General features: G+C 56.3%; 1 protein-coding gene across 10 annotated transcripts; it reads left to right on the top strand.

The window, feature by feature from the left end:
* Nucleotides 1–759: 759 nt before the first annotated feature.
* On the top strand, nucleotides 760–22,123 carry ATP8B3 (ATPase phospholipid transporting 8B3). 10 transcript variants are annotated; one of them, XM_070292403.1, is made up of 30 exons: nucleotides 776–885; nucleotides 2,184–2,242; nucleotides 2,716–2,807; nucleotides 3,186–3,296; nucleotides 4,314–4,412; nucleotides 4,752–4,813; nucleotides 5,187–5,259; nucleotides 5,490–5,560; nucleotides 5,959–6,041; nucleotides 8,017–8,175; nucleotides 8,725–8,813; nucleotides 9,376–9,566; nucleotides 9,689–9,897; nucleotides 11,104–11,126; nucleotides 11,213–11,366; nucleotides 11,748–11,936; nucleotides 12,018–12,130; nucleotides 13,586–13,750; nucleotides 13,842–13,953; nucleotides 14,952–15,027; nucleotides 15,221–15,329; nucleotides 15,607–15,991; nucleotides 16,087–16,310; nucleotides 16,960–17,115; nucleotides 18,717–18,800; nucleotides 18,925–19,164; nucleotides 19,348–19,486; nucleotides 19,766–19,893; nucleotides 21,068–21,391; nucleotides 21,476–22,123. In XM_070292403.1, the coding sequence occupies exons 2-30, from the start codon at nucleotides 2,194–2,196 to the stop codon at nucleotides 21,893–21,895; spliced, it is 4,329 nt and encodes a 1,442-aa protein (XP_070148504.1). In that variant the 5' UTR covers nucleotides 776–885; nucleotides 2,184–2,193; the 3' UTR covers nucleotides 21,896–22,123. The 10 variants fall into 10 exon arrangements, with proteins under 10 accessions (XP_069445852.1, XP_069445849.1, XP_070148504.1 ...); XM_070292402.1 differs by having other exon boundaries at nucleotides 9,686–9,897; XM_069589745.1 differs by having other exon boundaries at nucleotides 3,183–3,296.
* The last annotated feature ends 3,788 nt before the right edge of the window (nucleotides 22,124–25,911 follow it).

Here is a 25,911-nt window from a genome sequence, read left to right as displayed (position 1 = left end):
AGAAGACTGTTGAGAGTCCCTTGGACTGCAAGAAGATCCATCCAGTCCATCCTAAAGGAAAAAAATAAAAAGCCACCTGATGCGAAGAACTGACTCGTTTGGAAAGACCCTGATGCTGGGAATGATCGAAGGCGGGAGGAAAAGGGGACGACAGAGGATGAGATGGTTGGATGGCATCACAGACTCAAGGGACATGAGTTTGAGTAAGCTCTGGCAGTTGATGATGGACAGGGAAGCCTGGCGTACTGCAGTCCATGGGGTTGCAAAGAGTCGGACACGACTGAGCGACTGAAATGAACTAACAGGTTTGCCATAGCCCCTTAATACAAAAGCCCAGATTAAGACTTCCATCCAGCCCCTCTGGCAAGGCCTCACTCGGCCCCGCCTTCGGCCCCTCCCCCTTGGTCCCGCCCCCTCTAGCTCCTCTAGTCACACTAGGCTCCGCCCCCTCGAGCCCTATTCGGCGTGGATGACTCTTGGCCCCGCCTTCTCCCCCGCCCCGCCTTCGGTATTGGCCCTGCCTCTGGGTAACGCCCTTCTTCCTTGGACTCACCTTCCGCTCAGGCCACGCCCTCGACTTCCCGCACCTTAGCCCCGCCCGCTCTCTCCCCGTTCTTCGAGGTCACTGGGCCCTGCCTTCGGGCTCCGCCTCTTTTGACCCTGTTCAGTTTGGCCTCGCTCGACCCCGCCTTCGACCCCGCCCCTACTTTGGTATTGGCCACCCCTTCAGCCCTAGACTCCGCCCTTCCGCCCAGCTCCGCCCCGCGCCCGCGCCGCCCGTTTCAGGCCCGTTGGCACCCGGCTAACAGCTTCCACCACGTCCGTCGCTTTGAACTTCAGCGACTGACCCAGGCAGCCCGGCCCCACCCGCCCCAGCCCGCGCAGGTGAGCGGCCGCGCTTCCACAGCTGTGTGTATCTGTGGGCCCGCGCACCCTCTCTGAACTCCGCCGGGCCTGAAGGCGGGAGGCCGTGGCGGAGGCGGCGCCCCCTAGAGGTCCGCGCGGGCCAGGGTCCGGACGGGCGCCGGAGCTCACGGTGTGTAGTGGACCGAGATCTCCTGGTGCATTTTCCAGGGGCTGGGCATCGAATCCTGCGTCGCTTCGCTGTGGGAATGCTCGGGATTTCCCCGGGGTTAGTGGACGTTCTGGTGAGCCTAGAGTGCGCTGAGGAGGAAGCAAGCCCTTGTTGGGGGAGGCGTGTTTGCCATCCCCCAAAACACTGCGTGAATTCTGACCGGCAGCAGCCCTCTAACCCCATCTGGCCCGGGCCGGGATTCCTAGTGGCTCTGGTCCCACAGGCTGAGCCTCACTCACCCCGAGCCTCGTTTTTTCTCATCTGGCAAATGGGCACTGGCCTTCATCAGGCTCCCAGGAGCATCAGCGCCGGCCCTGAGCCAGGCCATCCCACCCCCGGGCCCTGGGGACACTAATGACTCAGACGCCAGCAGTCCCTGCTCTAGGAGGTTCCGGTTTCAGCAGGCAACCCAGATGGGGGAAGAAGCAGAAAAAGGGTGATCAGAGCTGGAATGGGGGACCCTGCAGGCAGAAGGGAGGCCCAGAGGAGGCTCCAGAACGAGCCTGGGCCATCGGAGAAATATGAGCTGAGAGCAGATGGGTGAGGTGCCTCCGGCCAGCCTGTCAAGAGGGAATGGTCCTGCTGGCAGAGGGAACAGTGGGACCAGGGGTGTGGAGTGCTGGGGCTGGGGTCATTTGGGGAGCTGCCAGGGGCACTGAAGGACTAGGAGGGACCAGGCTCCTGGCTCTGTGGAAGTCTGGTGGTTGCTACCCCAGGGCCACACTCAGACTTCTCAGCCCCTTGGCCTCATAAACTCCCTTTTGAGATATGACAGGGAACCCTGGGGGCCCATTTAGTCTGTCAACAAAGAAATCGATCGAACACCTGACCAGGCTGAATGTCCTGTGCTGTGTGGAAGGACATGTGTGCGCCTTTCCAGGAGCGGCAATAGGGGCTTGGACTACAGAGGGCCGTGCGGGGCTGTGGGGTGGGGAACAGTGGCCAGGTGACCACAGCAGTGAGCAAGGACTCACAGCTGGTGACTGGACCTTCAGATTCTGGGGAGGAGACTTTAGCAGGCGGGCATAGGAAATTACTTTTCCAAGAAGGTTGGAGTGGTGGGCACTATACAGCCGCCAGTGTGACCTCAGGCCACTCTGTCCGACAGCCCCACCAGCATGGGCAGTCTCACGTACCAAGAAGACCTTGACGAGGAGAAGAACTCAGGTGCATGTCTGGGCGAAGCGTGGGCATAGGGTGGGGGGAAAAGGTGTGGGCACAAGGTGGGCTCTACCAAGGGGCGTTAGAAAGTACAGTGGCTGAAGTGGGGAGACAGGAGGCCCAGTGTGGGGTTCTCATGGGGTTACAGATAGTTCAAAATCCTGGGACTGAAGGGTGGACTCAGGACTTGGAAGCCTGGGACCCAGAGCACCTGGGCCGGGCATGGAGCCTCCGACACCTTGGAGCTCATCCCCAGTGCCTTGTAGTTTACCCGTCTGTAGAAGGAGTGGGTGTGAATAGGTCTCCCATGGCCTAGGGGTTGTCTCGGGGTGGCTGGATCCTCAGATCTACCTGGGCTCCCCAAGCAGGTAGCTACCGTGTAAAGAGATCGAGGGCCCTCCTGTCTGTTTACCAGCTGGATCCCCCGGGGGCCCATTAGCCCTCCTCTGGGGTGTCATTAGCCTGTGTTTATCCTCCAGAGTTCACCTGGGAAGTGCAGGCCAACAACCGGGCCTACAACAGCCAGTTCAAGGAGAAGGTCTTTCTGTGTTGGCAGAGAAAGAAGTACAAGGTGGGCAGGCCTCCCCCGTCCCCGCTCCCATGGGCTTTGGGGACCTGCCAGTGAGGGAGAGTGGTCACCGGGGCTCTGCCTTCTGGGTTCTCCCACTTGGTCCTGAGGACTGTAGTGCTGGCCTCGCAGAGTCACTGGTCCAGCACGGATGCCCCATGTGGCTCCTCTGCCCTAAATATGTTCCTAGGCAGCCTTCACAGTACAGTGTGTCCGTCAGGCTCTACCTACCTGCAGGGAATCCTGGGGTCACCGACCTGGCTCACCAAGCCTGCACCCAGTAGGGGCTCTGTTCACGCTGTTCATGGCTGGAGGGGCAGGTGGGTGGAGGCCAGGTGGGGCTGGGCAGGCAGACCCCCACACCAGCTCTCCTTCCAGAAGAACGTCATCCACACGGCCAAGTACAATGTCTTCTCCTTCCTGCCCTTGAACCTGTATGAGCAGTTCCACCGCTTTTCCAACCTCTACTTCCTTCTCATCATCCTCCTCCAGGTGAGGTGGGGGCAGCCCCAGGAGTCAGTGCCCATGGTCACTCCACTCCATCTACCTGCTTGAGCTGTCTCCTCCAGGAATCCCCCATCCCCACCCCCTGGCACTTCCCACCTTCCCACATGGCTCTGTAGACCCAGGGTGGTTCCCACATGGCTCTGTAGACCCATGTGTTTGTGTGGTTAGTGGGTCAGTGTCCACCCCCCACAGACTGGGAGTTCCGTTATGGCTGGATCCTCACTGCCCAGCCAGGGGCCTGGAACACAGGACGTGCTCAATATATATTGAAGGATTTGAGTGCATGGATGGCTCCTCCAGGTATGAGGAGGCCTCCTGACCCCTTTGGCCTCAGCAGGTCCCAGAGGGCAAGGAGGAAGGATCAGATTCTAGGGACCCACTGGGTTACTTCCTGGCATCAGGCTGGTCATGGGTGGAGATGGGGCCCTGTGTGGTGAGGGAAGTTTCCAAAACATCCCAACTCTTACCCAGTATCTCATTCTGATCTGAGTAAAGTGAGACACTGCTTTTATCCATCGAGCCAATAAACACTTATTGAGCACCCACTGTATGCAGGTCCTGTTCTGGGCACTGGGGACCCAGTAGTGGCCCTGACACCTGTCTTAAGGTGGCTCAGGACTGGGGGAAATGACTGTCATTAAACCACATGGTAGGAACCAGTGATGGGGTGGGCCCCCACCCGAACTGTGCTGAGGGCAGATATGAGGTTGCACAGAGGGGATCCCATGAGACCCAAGGCCTTGAGGAGGGAACAAGCATAGGGTTGGGAGGGCTTCCTGGAGGAGAGGACATGTGGGGGCGGTGCATGGAAGGAAGAGGAGGCATTGCTGGGCAGGAGGTCCAGGCAGGGAGAGGGCCCAGAGGGGAGTTGCCTGCAGGTGGGAACGGCAGGATGTGAGGTTGTAGTGCTGGATGTGTGGGCAGAAGGGTGCAGGATTAGGGGGAGGGGAGGCAGTCTGGTGCCCAAGAGGGTTGGCTGGCATGACCCATCCTCTGTTTCAGGGCATCCCCGAGATCTCCACGCTGCCCTGGTTCACTCTGTTCGCCCCGTTCGTCTGCCTCCTCACCATCCGGGCCATCCGAGACCTGGTGGACGATATTGTAAGCAGGGACGGGGTGGGGGCAGGGCGAAATCAGGTGGGTCCTCCTGACTCCTGGGTGCGGTGGGAGGAAGGTCCGCACAGGCAGCCCCGGTGGGCTGTTGTCCATTGTGCTCTGTGGCCACTGGGGCAGGTGCCAGTGCCCCTTCAGCAGGTCATCCAAGTGTCCACAGTGGCAGCCTGCAGGAAACTGCCCTCTTTCTGCTGCCAACACCCTCCCAGGGGCAGGGTCACTGGACAGGCACTGCGGGGTTTGGGCTCTCTAGCTGGGCACCTGCGTCTGTTGCCTGAGCGGCATGAGGGGAATCGTCCCTGCTCTGACCTACCCCCATCGGCCCAGGGGCGACACAGGAGTGACAAGATTGTCAACAATCGGCCGTGCCAGATCCTAATGGGGAAGAGGTGAGGCCGCAGCAGCTGGGTGTGGGATCTATCCAAGGGGGGCAACCCCAGCATGGCAGAGGGATGGACATTCACGGGGGGTGTGCCTGGAAGACCATCCAGCATCTTCTGAGGTCTTGGAGATCCTATGGGGCCAGGAGAAACCCAGACCAGCACTTGTTAGATGCCTGCTGTCTACCAGGCTTGGGGTGGGCCCTGTGAAGGGGCAGGGGCTGAAGATCCAATTGTTTACTCTCATGGAGCAGAGTTCAGCCAAAGGGGAGGGCAGGAAGGTCTGAAGGGCGTTGGAATCTGGGAGGAGGGGGTAATCAGGGTGGGGGGTGGGGGGGTGGGGGGACCCCCCACCCCACCCCTGCCACCCCCACCCACACAGCTTTCTGTGGAGAAAATGGAAGAATCTACATGTGGGAGACCTGGTCTGTCTGCATAAAGACAGCATTGTCCCGGTGAGCTGCAGAGGGGTGCTCCGGAGACAGGGCAGTTCCCTCCCTCCTCCCCATCCCTCACCCTGCTGGTCTCCCACACTCTGCCCCTATGCAAGGCCATCATCTCTTCCTCGTTGAGCTGAGTTGGGGGGTGGTTTGGAGGCAGGGCTGTCCCCCTCTCCCCACCACTGGTCTCCCCCTTCTCTACCCCCATGCAAGGCTGTCATCTCCCATCCTGCTCCTCACCCCAGGCTGACTTGGTTTTGCTGGCCAGCACAGAGCCCAGCAGCTTATGCTATGTGGAGACGGCTGACATCGACGGGTGAGACCAGGTCATCACTAGGGCTTTTGGGGACTGGAGGGCTGCACACCCAGCCCACTTGGATGTTGTGGTCCTTTGCCCTGGGAGCATGTGGACACTTGAATGTCAGCTGGGGCAATAAAAATGCACCACCATTTCTGGAAGCCCATCTCCCCCACCCACCATGAGCCAGGTGCCAAAGCAAGAAGGCCTAGGGTCTGGCCTCAGCCCTTTGGCAAACACACTGTGTGACCTTGGGCAAGGCTCTCTCCCTCTCTGGGCCTCAGCCTCCTGCTTGGCAGCTGGTGCACAGTAGGTGCTTAGGGAAAATGCCAGAGTGGCTCTGGAAAGAGGCTGGGCATGCCCTGACCAGGCACTGTCTGTCCCACCTTTTGTCTTGCTCCCCTTCTTGTCACCAGGGAGACCAACTTGAAGTTCAGGCAGGCCCCAGTGATCACGCACCACGAGCTGACCAGTATAAGGAAGATAGCCTCCTTCCAAGGTGGGAGCTGGCAAACCCATCCAGCCCCTCTGGGCCCTGTCTCCCCCACTGCAGTGGGACCACAGGTTCCCCACCTGCTAGGTGGAGGGTGTTGTGCAGCTTCTGACATCCAGATGGGCACATTACCCTCTGTTATCCTGTCTTATTTATTCCCAGACCACTGGGGCTGAGAGAATTTTTGGCAGAGAGACTTCTTCCAGGTCCATATCAAATCCCTTAAACCAATGCAGCAGTGGAGGCATTTCTGTTGTTATTACAAAGCATGCTACAGCATTTGATCAAGTGTTACATTTTATTTTTAACCCATGACCACTTTAAAGCAAATGCTTTTAGTTGTTTATTCAAAAAGGCAGCCTATGGGAATTCCTTGGAGGCCCATTGGTTAGGACTCAGCACTTTCACTGCCAGGGCCTGGGTTCAATCCCTGGTCAGGGAACTAAGATCCCACAAGCCGAGTGGTGCGACCAGAAAGAAGCAGCAAAACAAAACAAAGAAACCAAGGCAGTCCATGTACACTGGCTAGCAATTCACCTACATGTTTGGGAGAGGCCCACAGGGACATCAGGTTTATTATTTTCTGCCAGATAAGTATGACATTTCACACCTATTGGTTCAGTTACTGTTTGCTGAGACCCAGCAAGGGGATAATTTTTTTATTGTTACTATTTGCTATCATTATTTTCCTGTCACATTACAAAGGCAAGTTATTCTAATTGGCTCTGGAGCATGCCAGAACCTTTCTCTCCAAGCACAGCCCCTCTGCTCCCGACATCCAGACACTGGTTGTGTGTCTGCTCATGGATCTGGGGAAAGGCCTTGCCACCCTGACACCTCTCTCTGGGTCCTGACCTACCCCAGACAGCCCAGCACCCCTGCCCATTTTGCAGAGGGGGAGACTGTGGTTCAGAGGGGTAGTGAGAGGTGTGGGCTTGCCCCATGGCTCCTCCGTCCTTCTCCTGCCCCTCCCTAGACAGCTCTCATGTCTACCTTCAGGAAACAGAGGGTCCAGCCCCAGAGAAGGAAGGGTAAGGGTCACTTAGCCCCGTGGCCCCCCAGCCCACTCCCTGCCAGATGCTGCCTTGGGCCAGCCTTTGCACGCTGGGTGGGTTTTGTCAAACAGAAGTGAGACCAGTGGCTATACTCTCTCAGGGTGATGGTGGACAGGCCCTCCCCTACTGCCTGCTGGGGAACGCTGTGCCCTGTGTTTGGTCCCTGTAGTTTAGGGTGCTGGATGGGTGCACCCCTTCCTTCCCTCCCTCCTCATTTGTATTCAGCACTTACTGTGTCAGGTGCTGGACTGGGCTCTGGTGTCCCCAGCTCAACTGAGATAAGGCTGGTGCCTGCACTGGTGGACCTTACAAACATTTAAAAAATATTTATTGATTTATTTGGTTGTGCTGGTATGTGGGACCTTTTTAGTTGTGGCATGGAAACTCTTAGTTGTGGCACGGAAACTCTTAGTTGTGGCACGGAAACTCTTAGTTGTGGCGTGCAGGATCTAGTTGTCTTACCAGGGATGGAACCTAGGCCCTCTGCATTGGGAGCAGGGAGTCTTAGCCACTGGACCACCAAGGAAGTCCCTCACAGACATTACTGATATGGCTGCAGGAATAAACGTCTGGTGACGTCAGACACTGGCAGGGAGGAAGGGGCTCAATGGAGGGGTGTGTTTATCTGGCTGGAGGATCAAGGAGGGCTTCCCTGAGGAGGTGTGTGTACCACCACAGGAGACAGCACATGCAAAGGCCCTGAGGCCAGGAACACCCAGCTTGGAGCATCCAGGAGGAGGCTGTGTTGTATAGTGGGGGTGGAGGTGCCATTGGGGCCAGTTTGGGGTAGTGTGGGGCCTGTGCAGATGGCCCTGGCTGGAGAGTGACAGGAATATTCCCTGAGTCCCCTACCCCTAACCCATATTGAAGAGGGGTGGCTGAGTTGCACCATGCTCGTGGCTCCCTGAACACTGGGTTGCCCACAGGGAAGGTGGTGTGTGAGGAACCCAACAGCCGAATGCACCACTTCGTCGGGTGCCTGGAGTGGAAGGGCAAGAAATACCCACTGGATAGTGGCAACATCCTCCTGCGAGGCTGCAAGGTCCGGAACACAGACACCTGCTATGGACTGGTCGTTTATGCCGGTACAGCTGCTCTCTGGGGCCCCGGGGCCCATCCTGCCCAGGTCAGGGGTAGGGCTGGGTGGCGGAGAACCCTGAGGTCACTGGCAGGAAGTCACAAGGCCAGGCCTGGGTGCCACATGTCTGCTGCTATGGGATGAAGGGCTCCTGGCGTGGTTTCTCTGGACTCTCATTTCTGAAACTGCAGGAATGGACGTGTTGAGCCAGCACCTTTGTTTTGACTGGAGAAATGGGGGTATTTATAATAGATGGAATGATGGGTGATGGAGTAGGTGGATAGATGGAGATGGAGGGTGGGTGGATGGATGAGTAGACGCGAGAGTGGACGGATAAATGGATGGATGGATGGATGGATGGACAGATGGTAAATGGATGGATGGATGAATGAATGGATGGTGGATGAATGGTTGGTGAACAGTGGATGGATTGGTGGATGGATGAATGAAGGGATGGGTGGATGGATGAATGGATGGTGGATAGATGAATAGATAGATGATGGATGATGAATGGGTGGTAGATAGACGGATGGATGAGTGGATGGAAATCTTGCAGGTTTTGACACAAAGATCATGAAGAACTGTGGCAAGATCCATCTGAAGAGAACCAAGATAGACCATCTGATGAACAGACTGGTGGTCCTGGTGAGCTTCTTAGACCCCCCTGCCCTGGGTGGGGGGCCATGGAGGAGGGGAACGAAAGGGCCCCACCGCACAGAAGCCCCATGGCTGTCATCTTCCAGGCTTCAGTTTCCCTCCTCTGAAGAATATGCAGCTTGATCGCCTGGTCAGGCCAGAGAATTTTTTCTTCAAATGACGATTTGAGGTGGGGGGGGTGGGGTTAATAAAACAATATTTGATTGCAACGTTTCCAAAACCCGCAGGAGATAATAAGATGCCCCCCTATCCTCCACTGATCTTTAGAAATCCTTAATTTTTTGCCTAAATCAAATTTTACCTTTTTAAAAATTATCGAAATAATAATTTCGCAGTCGCGAAGCTCGGCAGAAAACCTCCAAATTGCCCTCCCCGTGGACTGCCATCCCCTCCCCACCGCGACCCCCGTCCCATCCTGAAGCAGTGCTGGGGAACACCCGCTCCCCGCCCCGTGCTTGTCAGTTCACACTAAGGGTGCGCGCGTCCCTGAGGTGCCTCGCTGCCGCCTGGGCCCCCCTCACGCTGTGCCCCTCCTCCCCTCCGCGCGCAGATCTTTGTGTCCACGGTGGTGATTTCCGCGGCCATGACCTTTGGCTTCTGGCACAAGGTGAAGGAGTTCAAGGCCAATCACCACTACGTGTCTGCCATGCACATGCACAGTGTGGCTATGGAGGCCTTCTTCATCTTCTGGAGCTTTCTCATCCTGCTTAGCGTCCTGGTGCCCATGGCCATGTTCATTATGTGAGCCCCGGGGCCTCCCAGCCCTGCCCGCTGCTGAGCCGGAAGGGAAGGTGGGGGAGGGACAGCAGGCCCGAGGGCCGGGCAGTGACCCAATGTGCGAGTGCACATGCGTGCATCAGCAGGGTCGAATTCATCTACCTGGGGAACAGCGTCTTCATCAACTGGGACGAGCACATGTACTATGAGCCCCAGGACCTGCCCGCCAAAGCACGAAGCACCAGCCTCAACGACCTGCTGGGCCAGGTGGAGTACATCTTCTCCGACAAGACGGGCACGCTCACCCAGAACATCATGACCTTCAAGAAGTGCTGCATCAGCGGAGTTGTCTACGGTGGGACCCCGCCCGCGCCCTGCTCCCCGCGTCCAGGGTCTCACGGCAGTGGCCCGGCATCCAGCATCCCATACCAATTGATGCCCCACCACTATTGCCAAGGGGCTTCCTCTCACGTGGGGTTTGGTTAGCTATTCCTATACGGAAAAGGCAATGGCACCCCACTCCAGTACTCTTGCCTGGAAAATCCCATGGATGGAGGAGCCTGGTAGGGTGCAGTCCATGGGGTCGCCGGGAGTCGGACATGGCTGAGCGACTTCACTTTCACTTTTCATTTTCATGCATTGGAGAAGGACATGGCAACCCACTCCAGTGTTCTTGCCTGGAGAATCCCAGGGACAGAGGAGCCTGGTAGGAGGCCGTCTATGGGGTCGCACAGAGTCGGACATGACTGAAGCAACTTAGCAGCAGTAGCAGCAGCAGCTATTCCTATAAAGAACCCACGGGTCAATATTTTTGGCCACTAAGGCCGCTGGGTCTCTGGCCCCAGAAAGCAGCTGCTGCTTTCACCCAGATTCTGGATTTTTAATTTCACAGCATTTCCACGGGTCACACAAGATAATATTCTTCTTTTCAGGTTTCTCCCAACTCTCTAGAAATGTGAAAAACATTTATAGCCTTGCAGGTCACACAGAAACTGGTCCCGATGTGGGGGCATAGTTCACCAGTCTCTGGTCTAGTTGATAAGCAGCAGACACAGTTTAGACCAGGAGCGGACAGAGGGCCCCACTGGGTGATACTGGGCCTCATGGGCAGTCTCATGACAGACCTGGGCCCCTGCCCTTGGGCTGATGCCACCTGACAGGTCAGGTGCTGACCAGGCCCGTGGTGAGTGGCACCAACCCTGGCCGGTCTCTGATGTTTCTAGAAGTGCTGCGGACCCAGGTTTTCCTGTGAAATCACCTTGTTTTTCAAAGTAGGTAGCCAAGTCCAAATTTTAAAAAGACACCAGGAGGAGGTCAAACCAAACATGTTCTACGGGGCTGAACCCCACTCCCCTACGCCCTCCACCCCACCGCCCTGGAGGGGGGCCCTGGGACACATGGCTACATCCTATTCTCCAGGCAGAAGCTGAGGCTGGGGTCTTTGGCAGCTTGGGGCGCCGGGTGCAGGGCGAAGGCCTGGCTGGTCTAGCTGCAGCCGGCAGCCCCAGGAAGTCTGGCCCAGGGAGGGGGTGCTGAGGCCTAAAGCTGAATCTTTCCCCAGGCCCAGAGGAGACCCCAGGCAAGGTGAGCTCTGGCCTCCCCGGAGCCCTGGGTGGTGGGGGGAAGGGCAGTGACCCACCCAGTGCTGGCCTGTGCCCCACCCCCTGCAGGAGAACCCCTTCCTCTGGAATAAATTTGCTGATGGGAAGCTGCTATTCTGCAACGCCCAACTCCTGCAGGCTGTGTGGGCTAACCAGGACTGGAGGGTGCGCGAGTTCTGGCGCGTGCTGGCTATTTGCCACACGGTGATGGTACAGAAGAACGGTGAGTGGCCCCCCAACCCTGGGGGTGGCCAGGCCCAGGCTCCCCAGATACTCTCCCACCAGCTGCCAGGGCCTTCTCATCCCGATCAGAGAACTCCCAGGCCCCCAGCCCGAACCCCACCTATCCTCTGCCACCAAGGGTGTCCTGGCCTGTCATCATACAGGGAGGAGGAGGGCTTGTGGACTGGGATGCAATCGCCCTTTTCTTTTATTGGACTTAGAGGTTGTGCCTGTTCAAGAAACTGTCGTCCTGCAAATGCATGTTGGGCACTTTCTGTATTTGTTTCCTCCCTGTGCTAAACAGGTGGAGACAGGTGGGTGGTGGGTCTCCAACAAGGTCAAGCTCTCAGACCCCTCCCCGCTCTGCACCCTCCCTGGCCAGACCAGCTAGTGTACCAGGCAGCTTCCCCGGACGAGGAGGCACTAGTCACAGCGGCCCGAAATTTCGGCTATGTGTTCCTGGCACGCACGCAGGACAGCATCACCCTGATGGAGCTGGGGGAGGAGTGTGTGTACCAGGTCCTGGCCATGATGGACTTCAACAGCGTCCGCAAGCGGATGTCAGTGCTGGGTGAGTGCCCGAGGTCCTGGGTGGGGTGGGGGGAGGTAGGGAGGGGAGTGTATGTGGGCAGCCAGGCCTCTTCCTCCACAGTCCGCAAGCCCGAGGGCTCCATCTACCTCTACACCAAAGGGGCTGACACAGTCATCTATGAGCGCCTGCAAAAGAAAGGAGAGACAGAATGGGCCACAGAGGAGGCCTTGGCCGTGAGTCCCTGTGGGAAGGGAGGGTGGAGGGGCAGAGTCGAAGTCACAGGAGCAGGGGAAAAGAGTGTGCGGAGAAATGGCCTCAGGGAAGCCGTGGCCAGTTGGTCAGGTTGCACACTGTTCTGCCCAGCACACAAACACACACTCAAGGGCTGAAGATGGAGCTCAGCTCCAAGCTGCACTGCCCAGTGGGGACATCTTTTGAGTCAGGCAAGGACACCCTGTGGGTGGGTTTTTTCCTGGATGCCGCCCCCCTCTTCCAGCCAGGCCTAGGTTCCAGGACACACTCAGCGCACTCTGCCCCGAACCTTTCATCTCCAGGTGAAGCCCCTTTCCAAGCTTCATCCTTCATCCTTCTGTTTCCTGCTGTCTGTCATCTCTGACCTGGTTTCCCTGCCCTCGGGGGGTTTCCCAGAACCCATTTCCCAGAACCCGGTTCCGGTGTTGCCTCAGGGCCCTTGCACATGCTATTCCCTGTCCTCCCTCCACTCAGGCGCTCAGCATCCTTCTGTCCTCGCGGTTCAGCCCTAGGTCCCCACCTCCAGGGAGCTCTTTCTGACATGGGCTGTCCTGCCATGCGGGCCCAGTCCTGAACCCATGGGTCCCCAGCCTCACCCAGCACAGGGCCCAGCAGGGCTGTTTATGGAAAGAATGTCCTCTGTCCCTCCCCTCAGGGGTCTCCCAGAGTGCCCCACTCTGCCGGGAGGGAGTGGTGGGGAGCCGATGTCTGGGTCCTGACCCAGAACCGAAGAAGTGCAGTCACAGCAGTGACCCAGAGCCCAGGATCTCGGCAGGATGACTGGGCTCAACTGCCCACGGTATGGATAGGGAAACTGAGGCATGAGAGGAGGCGCACAGGCCTGTCTGGGGCACTCGACATGTCCGCATACAGCCACCCAAGCCCATGTCAGTCAGGAGCAGAAGCCAGTCAAGGGGCTGCCTGTTGGGGCAAAAGACCCAGGGCAGGGTTGGAGCCTAGGAGGGAAGAGCTGTGATGGGGTGAGAGAGCACTGGGTCCTCGCCTGGGCCTGGAGACAAGAGTCCCACAGGATCCTTTCTGTGCCCCACCCCCTACCTCAGTTCCTTGAGAAGTGAAGCAGAGAGAGGGCTCCAGGGAGGACAGAATCCTGATTGGGAAAGGGTCTGGCAGGGCTTCACTGAGGATCTTGCCTAATGGTTAGAATTTGCAGCACAAATCATAGGGTGGATGTTCCTGGCTAGGGGAATAGGCAGGCTGAGATCTGGAGGCTAAACAGAGCGAATGGGGTGTCTGGGGGAGAAGGGTTGAGACAGAGCAGGTGTGGAGCAGGGTGGCGTGTGGTCCCAGCCTCCCCCCGCCACCGGAGGACAGACTGTGTGGGTAGGGGCAGGTTGGGGGCCCAGGCAGAGGGAGAAGGGCTGCAGGGGTTCCCCGGAGTGGCAGGGGTGCCAGTATCATCTGCCTGCTGGCCCCAGTCCTTTGCCAAGGAGACCCTGCGGACATTGTGCCTGGCCTGCAAAAAGGTGGATGAGGAAGTGTATGAGGAGTGGCGGCAGCGGCACCAGGAGGCCAGCATTCTGCTGCAGAACCGCGCCCAGGCCCTGCACCAGGTGTATGAGGAGATGGAGCAGAGCCTTGAGGTGGGTGGAGCTGGGGGCGGGGCCCCACACCCCAGCCCCACTGGGGAGCCCACTCAGTCTGTCCTCACCCACTCCTTCCTCCCCACCCCAGCTCCTGGGAGCCACGGCCATTGAGGACAAGCTCCAGGATGGTGTCCTCGAAACCATCAAGTGTCTCAAGCAGGGGAACATCAAAGTGTGGGTCCTTACAGGGGACAAGCAAGGTGGGTCCTAGGGTGGCAGCCACCAGCGCAGGGAGAAGGGAGGCACGGGGAGGGCTCACCCCATCCCAGAGTCACCATCAGGCCCTCCCTGTTGTCTGAGCTCACTGTAGCCCACCACTGTGTGTCCCTGGGAAGGGAGAACCGAGGCCCTAGGTGCCTCTCTCAGGTGGGCTGATGCCATGCTGAGCGCCTCCTGGGGATTTGGCCCCCTTGGCAGCGCTGTTTGGTGGGGCCCAGGTTACCTCCCAGGGCTCAGAGAGCACTGGGCCCCTGCCTGAGGCTGCCCAGCCACCTAGGGGCCAAGTTGGTCCTGTGGCTGTGGAGCCCTGGTTCTCCCACCCTCTGAGGCTTCTGGGGGGGCCTTCACTGAGCACTGGTGCCTACAGGGCTCCATTAGGACTTCTGTGGGCGGGAGGCACATACACTCCAAATATTTAGAATGACATTTAACAGCTCTGCTGGTGTAAAGACCAGTCTCCAAGGTGGAATTTTTTTTTTTTTTTTTGGCCGCATTGCCGGTCATGTGGGATCATAGTTCCCCAACCAGGGAAGGAACCTGGGCCCACTGCATTGGCAACATGGAGTCTTAACCACTGGACTGCCAGGGAAGTCCCACAGGTTGGATTTCTGTATTCATTTTTTCCTTTATTTTTTTCCTAAGAAGTTATGTCACATTTTTCTTCACCCCCCCTCCCTGCCCCCAGACATTAAATCGTTTTGTGGGGATCCTAGGCATTGAAATGCCTAAGGTGCCTTGACCTTGGCCCCAGACTCACCTCTCTGCAGCCGCCCAGCCGCAGCCAGGAGTGGAGTCCTAGGTATGCTCAGAGTTGGAAAGTCTCAGGGCTGACTCAGTGGCTGCCATGGTCACATGCCCTCCTCTGAGCCAATCGCTGTGGCCCGTGGAAGGGGCATGCCGCTGTAATGGGCAAGGTGGGTGGCGTTGGCCTCCCGGCAGGGGGGCCTCCCCACAAGGGCTGAACTGGGCTGGTTTGCAGAGACAGCGGTGAACATTGGTTTTGCCTGCGAGCTGCTCTCAGAGAACATGATCATTCTGGAGGAGAAGGAGATCGTGTAAGAAGTGGGGATGGGGTGGATGATCCTGACAGGGGATGGGGGTCAGGGTAGGGACGGGACGCCCGGGACACAGCCATGGCCTTGGGGTCTGCCTGGCCGGGCTCCTTGTGGCTGGCATGTGGGTGCAAGGAAGCCTGTGTGGCTGACGTGGCTGAGGCCTGGTTGGGCGCCCACCCCTACCCCCGTGCAGGCGGATCCTCGAGGTCTACTGGGAGAACAACAACAACCTGCAAGGTGGCAAAAAGAAAGAGCTTCCCCTGCAGTTCAAGATGGCCTTGGTCATTAACGGGGAGTTCCTGGTCAGTGTTAGGTCAGAGTGGACGGTGGAGCCCTGGTACCCGGGGGAGGGGCCTGGGAGGAGCTGCAGGCTGAGGCTGGGGCTGCTACCACTGAAAGGCCCTCAGATGCACCATTGGACCAGCCAAGGTGATGGCCACCCCGAGAGATAGTTCTCAGCTGGGCCGGAGCAAGGGAGGGTGCAGTCAGGTCTGGATGGGAGGAGGGCACAGTCGGGGAGTGGGGCGGGAAGAGGGAGGGGTGCAGCAGAGTGACCCGCCCCTGTCACCCGTGAGCCAGGACCAGCTACTGCTGTCCTTGCGCAAGGAACCCCGAGCCCTGGTCCAGAATGTGAACGTGGACCCACTGGAGTCCTGGCAGGAGCCGGGAGAGGAGAGGGTGGACTTCCTGCAGGCCAGGCGCCTGTCCCTCATGTGGCGGACACTGGGGATCCAGCTGCGGAGCTCGGGGCTGGCGCCCCAGCAGGAAGACTCCAAGACCCTCCAGAGCTCTGAGGAGCGGCGGGAGCGGGCCTTCATGGAGCTGGCCTCCCGATGCCAGGCGGTCATCTGCTGCCGCGTGACACCCAAGCAGAAGGCCCTGATCGTGGCGCTGGTCAAGAAATACCAGAACGTGGTGACCCTGGCCATCGGGGATGGTGCCAACGACATCAACATGATCAAGAGTGGGTGGAGGGCAGCGGGGCCAGGGGAGGCTGGCAGCAGGTAGGAGCGGTGGGCTGGGGCCCCTGGGCCGACAGGCTTGCATGTGCCTCTGCAGCTGCAGACATCGGCATAGGGGTGGCGGGTCAGGAGGGCATGCAGGCAGTGCAGAACAGTGACTACGTGCTGGCCCAGTTCTCCTTCCTGCGGCGGCTGCTGCTGGTGCACGGACGCTGGTCCTACATGCGCGTCTGCAAGTTCCTGCGCTTCTTCCTGTACAAGACACTGGCCAGCATGATGGTCCAGATCTGGTTCGCCTTCTACAGCGGCTTCACTGCCCAGGTGCGCCGGAGGGAACTCCCTCCCCTCTAAGGGGGGCTATGTCCTTCCTGTAGCCTCCAGGAAGGCAGCAGGCATGCTCCCACTCGGAGGTCCTCAGAGGGCAGAGCGTGTCTGAAGCCACAGAGCAAAGCAGCCTTCAATCAGTATCTGGCTGCATTAACAGAGGTATAGAATCTACATAACGCAGGGGATGGTTCTGTGCCCAGCTCTGTGCTGAGCATTTTCAGGGATGTTTGGCAAATTTGAGCTTTGAAGCAAGGGCAGGACAGGTGCTCCAAACATACATTCTTCAAGGGGAAAAAACGAGAACCTGAACTTCAGAGAAGATAAGATTGTAAGGGCTGGGTCCCTGACTTCAAGATTCTTGACAGTATCATGGTGAATACTGGATGTGCTCTCCAGAGTGTCAGAGGAGTCATATGTAGTGCAGTGATGTCCCCTGTGGTCTGAAAATAGACTTTCATGAAACAGAATGGCCTCCCTGTCACCAATACCCAAACAGCTGAGAGAGAGCTTTACAAGAGAATTCTTCATAAATATATATTTTTGTTTTACCTTTTATTGCTAGGTATTTTATTCTTTTAGATGCTACTATAAATGGAATTGTTTCCTTAATTCCCTGTTGATATTGCTTATTGCTGCTGTATAGGAAGTGGTACCATGTGGTGGTGCATGTGGTAAAGAATCCGCCTGTCAATGCGGGAGAGACGGGTTCGATCCCTGGGTCAGGAAGATGCTCTGGAGAAGAAAATGGCAACCCACTCCAGTATTCTTGCCTGGAAAATCCCATGGACTTAGGAGCCTGGTGGGCTATAGTCCGTGGTTTCTATACACCACTGGTGTATAGAAACACTTTTGTGTGTGTATGTGTGGATCTGTGCCCTGCAACTTTGTTGAGTTTGTTTTATTGGCTCTAGTAGTTTTCCTGTGAGTCTTTTGGGATTTTCTGCATGTAGATCACGTCCTCTGCAAAAACAGACAGCTCTACCACTTGCTTTCCAATTTGGATGCCTTCTATTTCTTTTTCTTGCCTAATTGCTTTGGTGAGGACTTTTCCAGTGCAGTAATAGCCACGGTGAAAGCAGACATCTTTGTCTTGTTCCTGATGTCAGAGGGGACAATGTTTAGTCTTTCTATGTTTGTTAACTGGAATTAATGTTCCTTCTCCCCCCACATATTTATTTGAATATTTACTCCTATCAGTATGGACTCATGTATGTTCATTTTATTCTGTGCCTTGTTGCTCATTTTGTCTCCGATTTGTCCCTTTGCCCTGTGCCTGCTCTTCTCTGAGCATGTCCTCACTTTCTGGTGCTTCAAGAGCTTCCTGGCTCGTTTTGTCCTTTCCTTGTCCCAAGCCTGGAATGAACCATTCCCTCAAGGAATGCCAGTTCTCTTCACCAGAGAATGGTAGTTAGACACCAAGATCTAAGCACTTGGTGTGCTCATCGCACGTGGGATGCCAATATTCTCTCTGTAGACAGAGGCAGGAGATATACACATACTAACTGTGTTTAGACACACATCTACACCTGTACTTATACTGATCTATCTATGTGTATATGAGTTCACACTGATACCTCTGATTCCAATCACCCCACAGAACAAGGCTCAGCTTAGCCTTTTCCACATGCTCATTTGTGACTCATCTCCAATGGTGAGAAACTTGATTCTGGTAAAAAAAAAAACTTTTTTTTGTCGTTACTTATTTGTTCAACTCCAGAATGCACGTAAAGCCATTCTGGGAACTGAAACTGATGCTTTTTTCACTAGCCTGGATTTGTGCATTCAGGAAGGGACTTGGTCTCTTTGTGAGATCACTTCCAGCTCTGTTACCCATCACTGACTTCCCAAGTTAAAAATAATCTAGGGACTTCTCTGGCAGTACAGTGGGTAAGTCTCCATACTTCCACTGCAAGGGACACAGGTTCGATCCCTGTTTGAACTAATACCCTGCATGATGTGCAGCATGGCAAAAAGAAAAATTTAAAACACACTCTCTAGCCATTTTCCCTCCTGTAAACTTTGTATTATAGTCATCACTTGAAACAGACTCCAAGGTGCTACTTTAAAAGCATTGAAGTGAAAGTGAAAGTCACTCCATTGCATCTGACTCTTTGCCACCCCCATGGACTGTGCGGTCCATGGATACTGGAGTGGGTAGCCTTTCCTTTCTCCATACCTTTTCTCTTCTAGTCTTTATCACTTCGTGCAGCCCCGATCTTAGCTCCAACCTTGATTGTCACTTGACTTTCCAAGTCACCTGGCATCCTCTCCAGGTGACAAACAAGCCTGGATGGGTCTCCTTAGGTAGAGATTCGTTTCTGTCTCTGGCCATTTGGCTCTGAAGGCTCAGTGCATTCTCCCTCCCTTCCCCTCTCTGCACCCTCCACCTTCCCACCACAGGCTCTGTACGAAGGTTGGTTCCTGGCGCTCTTCAACCTGCTGTATAGCACCCTCCCGGTCCTCTATATCGGGCTCTTTGAGCAGGTGAGCAGCTCCAGGTCTTGGCTCCTCCTTCTCTGTACATGTTTCTTCTCCTGGGGCCTGGGGTAGGGTAGGGGCCATCCCCTTCTGGTCCCAAGAGCCAGCGTCCCCACCGTGAACTCATCAGGATGTGAGCGCAGAGCGGAGCCTTGAGTTGCCGGAGCTATACATCACAGGCCAGAAGGAGGAGCTCTTCAACTACTGGGTCATCCTGCAAGCCATTGCCCACGGCACAGCCACCTCTCTGGTCAACTTCTTCATGACGCTGTGGGTCAGCCAGGACTCAGCTGGGCCTGTCAGCTTAAGTGACTACCAGTCCTTTTCGGTGGTCGTGGCCCTGTCCAACCTGCTGTCCATCACTATGGAGGTAGGAATGGCCATCTGCCTGCCCCTCCCCTGGTGGGGTGGGCCTCGGCAAGCACTAAGGTCTTTCCTGGCAGTGACCTGCCCCTTCACAGGCCCTGGGAGCTGGGCCTCCATCCTCCCCGTGGAGCCCCACCCCACAGTTCCCTCCCCATCCCCCCTGCCTTAATGCCCCTTCCCTGTGCAGGTCATCCTAATCACCAAGTACTGGACCGTCCTGTCTGTGCTGGCCATTTTCCTCAGCCTCTTCTTCTACGTGATCATGACCAGCCTCACCCAGAGCATGTGGCTTTTCAAACGCTTCCCCAAGAACTTCCCGTTTCTATGTAAGCCCCCAGCAGGGATGGGGCAGTTGGGGGGGGGGTGCCCATCAGAGCACCCTCTCTCCCCCTCTGAACCTCAAGCTCCTTGGCCATGCAGGTGAGGTAGGGGGGTGTGTGTATGTGTGTGTGTGTGCAGGAAGCGTCAGTGTCTCCTTAGAATTTTCACCTCCTTTCCCTGAGGTGAAGGGAAGAGAAAGAGATAGGGTGTTGGAGGGGAGAGGCACCAAGCAGGCTCTGGTGAGGCCATAGCCCAGGACGGCTGTGATCCTGCCCTGTTTCCAGACGCTGACTTCAACGTGCTGTCCCAGCCCCCAATCATGCTGGTGATCCTGCTGAATGTGTCACTGAACACCCTGCCTGTGCTGGCCTTCCGTGTCATTTACCAAGCCCTCAAGAAGCCACAGCGCAAGGTGAGGGGTGGGGGTCCACGCCACACATGGAGGACCCCAACAGCCAGAACCTGTGCTGGGAACTGGGACTTGAAGGAGAGGCAGAGATGAGGCAGAAGCAGAGCTAGACACACACCCAGTGTCCCCACAAGGGACCAAACGACAGGCAGAAGGGCCCCCAAGTGGGGTGTGGTTCCTGAGGTGCATGCAGTGGGAGCATAGCCGGACTCCCACCTGGAAGTGCCTGGGGCTTGGGGGCCGACGCGACAGAAGTGATTTGGAGATGGGATAAGCAGAAGAGGGACTCGGGGTAGCCCAGTGTTCATCGGTGGGTGACGGATAAACAAAATGTGACATATATGCACGGTGGAATATTAGCCTTTAAAAGGAAGGCGAGTCTGACACCTGCTACAACATGGATGAAGCATGAGGACATGATGCTCAGTGACGGGAACCAGACACAGAAGGACAAATACTGTCTGATCCCACTCACAGGAGGTCCCTAGAGGAGTCAGATCCATAGAGACAGGAAGCAGATGGTTGGGCCAGGGGCTGGGGGAGGGAAGGGAGTGTCAGTATTTTATGGGGAGAGAGTTTCCATTTGGGAAGATGAGAAAGTTCTAGAGACAGGTGATGGGGATGGCTGCACGACAGTGTGAATGTGCCACTGAGCTGTGCACCTAAAAATGGATGAAATGGTACATCTTATGTTATATGTATTTTACCACAATGAAAAAAGGTGGGAGTTGGGACTCACTAGCCCATAGTATCAGAATCTAAACGGATGAGTTGAAGCTGGGATGGGCCCCAGAGTTGACTTGGAATGGTGGACTAGGACTTGGCCACAAACCACCACCTTCAGCCACACAGGCTGGACATGGGGCTGCCCCAGGGAAAGTTCTGACTTTGCCACCAGCGGGCACACAAGGTGAGTGTGGCTGGCCCAGAGTTAAGTCCCAGGAAGAGGACTCTGATTAGCTGGTCCAAAGTCAGGTCCATGCGGAGGAATCTGATTGGTTGGTCCAAAGTCAGGTCCCATGGAGGACTCTAGTTGGATCATCTTGCCTAGGAAAGAGCCTGGACAATCGATAGTGGCCAAGGACTCTGATTGGCCCTCACTGGAGGGGCAGGTGATCTGAACATCATCAACATGGCTTGGGAGCCTGATGACTTCACTCTCTCTTTTGCTCTGTAGGAAGAGGTAGAGAAAGGCACAAGTGAGGAGGTCATCACCGTGGAGCCTGTGCCCTGTATCCATAGGGAGTCACGGGCCCGGCGCTCCAGCTATGCCTTCTCCCATCGGGAGGGCTATGCTGACCTCATCACGCAGGGCACGATTCTGCGGAGGTCACCTGGGGTCAACAGTGACATGCTGGTTGATCACACAATGCCACCTGATGAACCATCTGGGAGCATGAAGGAGTCCTTGTGGTACCCAAGGAAGATGTCATTTCTTGGGAGGAAGAGGCACTCACACCATGGGAAGGTGTCCTCTGAGGACATGCAGCCTCCCTCTGAGGTGAGCTCCTCCTTAACCATGGATAGGCGGTCTGCTCCTCATCCCCAGCCTCTCAACAAAACCTGGCCATCTGGATCTTTACAGGAGAAGTTGCCATATTCTCCTCAGAACCTACTGCCAACCGAGATACCACTGTCAGCTCTAGACAGCCAAACGACCTCTGTTGAGAGCCAGACGCTGCCTTCGAGCCAGCTGTCCCTGCAGAGCCAGCCAGCATACCTGCCACAGGAGAAGACATCCCTCTGGAATATCCGGAAACTGTCCTGGAAGAACTGGTCGTACATCTGGCAAAAGGAGCCCGAGTCCCGCAGGGAGGGGATATTGCCAGTTTCCAGCTCAAACCTTAGTTCTGTGATGGAAACTGTACCACCAAGTGCAAAAGGATCATCCATCAGCGAGCAGCCAATGGAGGTGGAGCCCTCACCTGTGGAGAGAGAGCCGTCTCCTATGGAGTGGCTGCCAGAGCCCAGTGGGGACCAAGCTGCACCTGATCTGGCAGAGTAGCTTCCCTGGCCCCCGGGGCATCAGTGACTGCTCAGGCATAGTAAGTGTCATCCAGCAAGCACGAGGCTATCCCTTGAAGACAGGGCCCCACCGGCTCTTCTTTCCCTAATAAATCACAGTCTGTCTGACCCTAGGATTCCTTGAGGCTCCCTCTTCCTGTACTTCTTTTTGTGATGCCCATGGAAGTTTTTTTCTGGTTTAAGGGAAAAAAGAAAAAGAAAATCAAAACACTGTCTTCTTGTGGTATAATGGGGAATTGTGGGGAAAGCTGGGCTGCTTTTGTTTTGTTTTGTTTTTCACCCTGGGATAGATAATGTGGATAAAAGCTTTATTGCTCTCAGAAGGGAGGAAGGTGCAGAGCAGACTGCTTACCAGCGCTGGCTTCCTGCCTGCTGCCTGTTGTCCTGTCTCAGTACAGTTAATAAGGCCCTGGCACCACCTAGCCTCTCTCTCCACCAGGGTGCCCTCATTTCTTTTCCTCAAGCAAATCACTTTACACTTGGTGCTCAGAAGGTAGTGGACGGTGACACCTCAGAAGCAGAGCCCACAGGATCCTGAGACTCCGGTGACCTAAAGGCTCCATGGAAGGTGGAGCCCTGTGGGGTGGGATCTCAGGGAGGGCTGTGTTCAGAATGGAGAGGCCCACTTACTCTTCCCCTTCTCCCTTCAAAGGGTGGGCCCCATGCCTCCCCTTCCTGCACCAGCACCCCCCACCCCTCCCATTCAACCAATGCACAAGCCCCGGTGAGTGACTAGAAAATAATTTATTGGAGAAAAACAAAACAACAAATCCAGCACAGCAATGGTTCACAACGATGAGGATTTTTTTTTAATTTAAACTTTTAAGTCTGTCACCTGAGGGTGAGGTGGAGGGGTCTTTATTTAGATGACCCAAATTTTGTGTCCCCCGAAAGCTGCCCTAGTGTCCAGTTGTGATTACACACACAGGGCCACGTGGCCTCTTGACCCTCCCTCACCCTTGGTAAAGAGAATCCCCCCGCCAAAGACCAGCCATTTGGGGGAGGGGTCTGCTGGGGCCGCAGGAGGAGCCCAGGAACTGATAGATTGGTGTGACTGTAACTGCTTTGGGCAAAGAATATGAGTGGCCCCAATTCCAGCCTGTGCAGGGGCCCTAGAACATACTCCACCCATCCCTATCCTCATTTCAGGTGGGTGGATCTGCACCCCCAGGCCCAGCCCTCCAAACTCAGACCTTCTGACTTTCAGGGTGTGAGGGACCCTCTTTGGCTACCCCACCCCCCCTTATCTGGGGCCTGTCCTAGAAACTAGGCTCTCCCCTGGTGGGAGCATAGGGCCTGGAGGCTGAAGTGGAGTCCCAGGCCAGGAGACTGCCCCAGAGCCCCTTTCCATGATTTCTGGGGGTACCCTCTGTTCTCTAGGGTCCTATTGTGGGCTGGAAAGGGAGCTCCACAGGTGTGCACCATCCACCTCCCAGGCCAGATGGAAAGGTGAAGTCATGCCTGGACAGGCCCTAGGAGGCTGGGGTGTCTGGGTGGAGTCCATGCAGGGCAGGTGCCTACCTGGGGGGTGGGGGTAGTTTCAGGAGGGTCCTTTGGATCTGGGGAAGTTGGGGGACACCCCCGCCCCCCACCAACCTGGCGACATGACTCAAATTGGCTGATTGTCTGACTCCTCTGAACAAGACACTTGGGAATTCATGCTAATGTGAAACCCGACCAGCCCCAGGGGCGGGGAAGTGGGGACCCAAGGTGGCAGTGACGCCCACTGGCGCCCCAGGACCAGAATCCGGAGGGACTCGGCGCCAGGAGGTGGAGACGTGGGCGTGCAGGTTGAGTGCCTGTCGCCTGCCTTCTCCACCTGAGGCACGTCCATGCGCCGCCGGCTGGACACAGATCCTTGGAAAGGGAGAAAGTAACATAGAGCAGCGCCATGGAGCACCGAACAGCGCCCCTTGGGGCATGAAACACAAGATGCTGAATCCTGGGGCTCCGCCCCCGCGTGGCCCCGCCCCACCCCCCACCCTTCCGCCCAGTACATCATCTTCAAGAAAAAGTACATTAGTCATGCATCAAATCAAATTCCATTGCGTCTTTTTTTCACTTTTCTTCCTTTTTTTTCCTTAAATTACATTTGAACACAGAACACATAGAATAATAAATAGTCTAATAAGACATGACTCCAAAAAACAAGAAACAGAACACGCCAGAGAACAGAAAGGTACCCCGCTCTCGCTCGCTCTCTCTCTTTCCTAAAGGACTCATTGAAATAAGAAATCTGTAAACGCCGCCGGTCCTTCCTCGCGCTCTCCTGGACTCTCTCGCTCACGCTCCCTCGGCCCTTCGCCTCTGACCGCCCCTGACATTCACCGCGTCTCCCACGGAACTCACCAAAGAAACGACATACCATCGTCTGCAAAATTATAATTTAACGGTATAAAGCTTCAAGTCACGTATTCCAAAAACTAGCTAAGGATATTTTTTAATCACATAAACTATACATTAAATATCTTGAGGTATTTCAGAGAAAATTGTCAAAGGCTCGAAGGAGCTGTGCTGGAAGTGTCATTCCCTGGGTGGAGAATGGTCTTTGGTGTGTGACAACCGGCTGGGTAATTGGGTCGAGCGGAGGAGGGGACTGGGGGAGGGGGCCTGGCCAGGTTGGGGGGGGTTGTCTGGAGGGAAATGGTGTGTGTGCTGAATAGAAAGTGTGCACATGTCATAGGGTGTTTGAGAGGGACGTATCTGTGACCAGCGTCAGTGAAGCTTAAGCGACTGATCCCCAGAAGGGTCCCAGGTCAATTCCTAAGTGTCCAGCAGGGGACAGACCCAGGCCCTGGCCTCTAACCTTTGGGCCTTGAATGCAGGACCAGCAAGTGACTTAACCTGCAGAGAAGCCCTGAACCCTGCTAGCAACTGCTCTGGCCAGTGGGGTCCAGGCGCCCCTAGTGGGTGGAGGGAGGAGCCAAGCCCACTCAGACCCCAGTGCCCTGCTCGGTGAGTGGCGTGTGCACAGGAGTTGTGTATGTGTGTGTCTGGGGGAGGAGTTAGTTGCCAAGCGGGAAACGGGGACTCTCAGGACTGCCCCAACACCCAAAGGTTCTAGAAGCATCACTCAGATCCAGTTGCTTGCTTGAAAAGCGGGGAGAACAGCGAGTCGATAAGGACGAGAGAACATCACACACGTCTTTGGTTCAAGAAAAAGGCACTCATCGACCTCGCCACCCTCTCCCTCTCTCCCTCCCTCTCTCTCTCTCATTCTCTTCTCTCTCTCTCTCTCTCTCTCTCTCTTTGTCTCTCTCTCTCTGCTCTCTCTGGTGGGGGACGGGGGTGGGGGACGAACCTGGAGAGCGGGGCCCCAAAGCAGACCCTCGCTCACACCTGCTACCTGTGTGAGGGAATCTTAGCATCCAGCACAAGTCCTCGGGGGCGGGGGGGAATCTTTGGTATCAGGCGTGATTTTTCCAATCACAGACATGAGCATTTGAGTGAGGTAGCATTTACCTGGGGAGGGGGAGGGGCATTTCACTAGAAGTGTCTCTTGCATTCTCAAAGGTGGGAGGGGCTGGCCACCTCCCTGGGAGGCGGCGGGGTCAGCCGGGTTTGGGTGGGGGAAGAGGCTCCTTCTAGCCTCCAGCTCTTGAACCCCCGGCTAGGGGGAAGCAGGCTCTTGGGATCCAGCTGCCGGCCAATCCTGGAGGTCACCTGGAGGAGAAGGGAGTGGGGAGGGGGCGTACTTATCTTCATTTCTGACCCTTCCTTCCCCTTTGTCTTTTTTTTTTCTTTTGGCAAAAATCAGAGCAAGCAGATTCCACCTTGTTCATCCTCTTCTTTCTCTCTTTGGAGAAAAGGCAGGAGCACAGGTGCGCCCTTGCAGGCCCAGCGCCGCAGCCCGGAGCGCTGGCAGGTGGGGCGAGTTCCAGAGGATTCCGAGCCGAGGGTGGCGCCGCGACGCCAGCGCTCAGGAGCTCAGGTGCGCCCCTGCCCTCCCGTGGCCCGCTTCTCTGTAGAATCTGGGTGTTTCCTTCCGCTGCCTGG

The sequence above is a fragment of the Ovis canadensis genome, chromosome 5 (genome assembly GCF_042477335.2).
Source record: "Ovis canadensis isolate MfBH-ARS-UI-01 breed Bighorn chromosome 5, ARS-UI_OviCan_v2, whole genome shotgun sequence".
Taxonomy (NCBI): domain Eukaryota; kingdom Metazoa; phylum Chordata; class Mammalia; order Artiodactyla; family Bovidae; genus Ovis; species Ovis canadensis.
The sequence above is the reverse complement of the archived record's forward strand: the minus strand, read 5'-3'. Positions and strand labels throughout refer to the sequence as shown.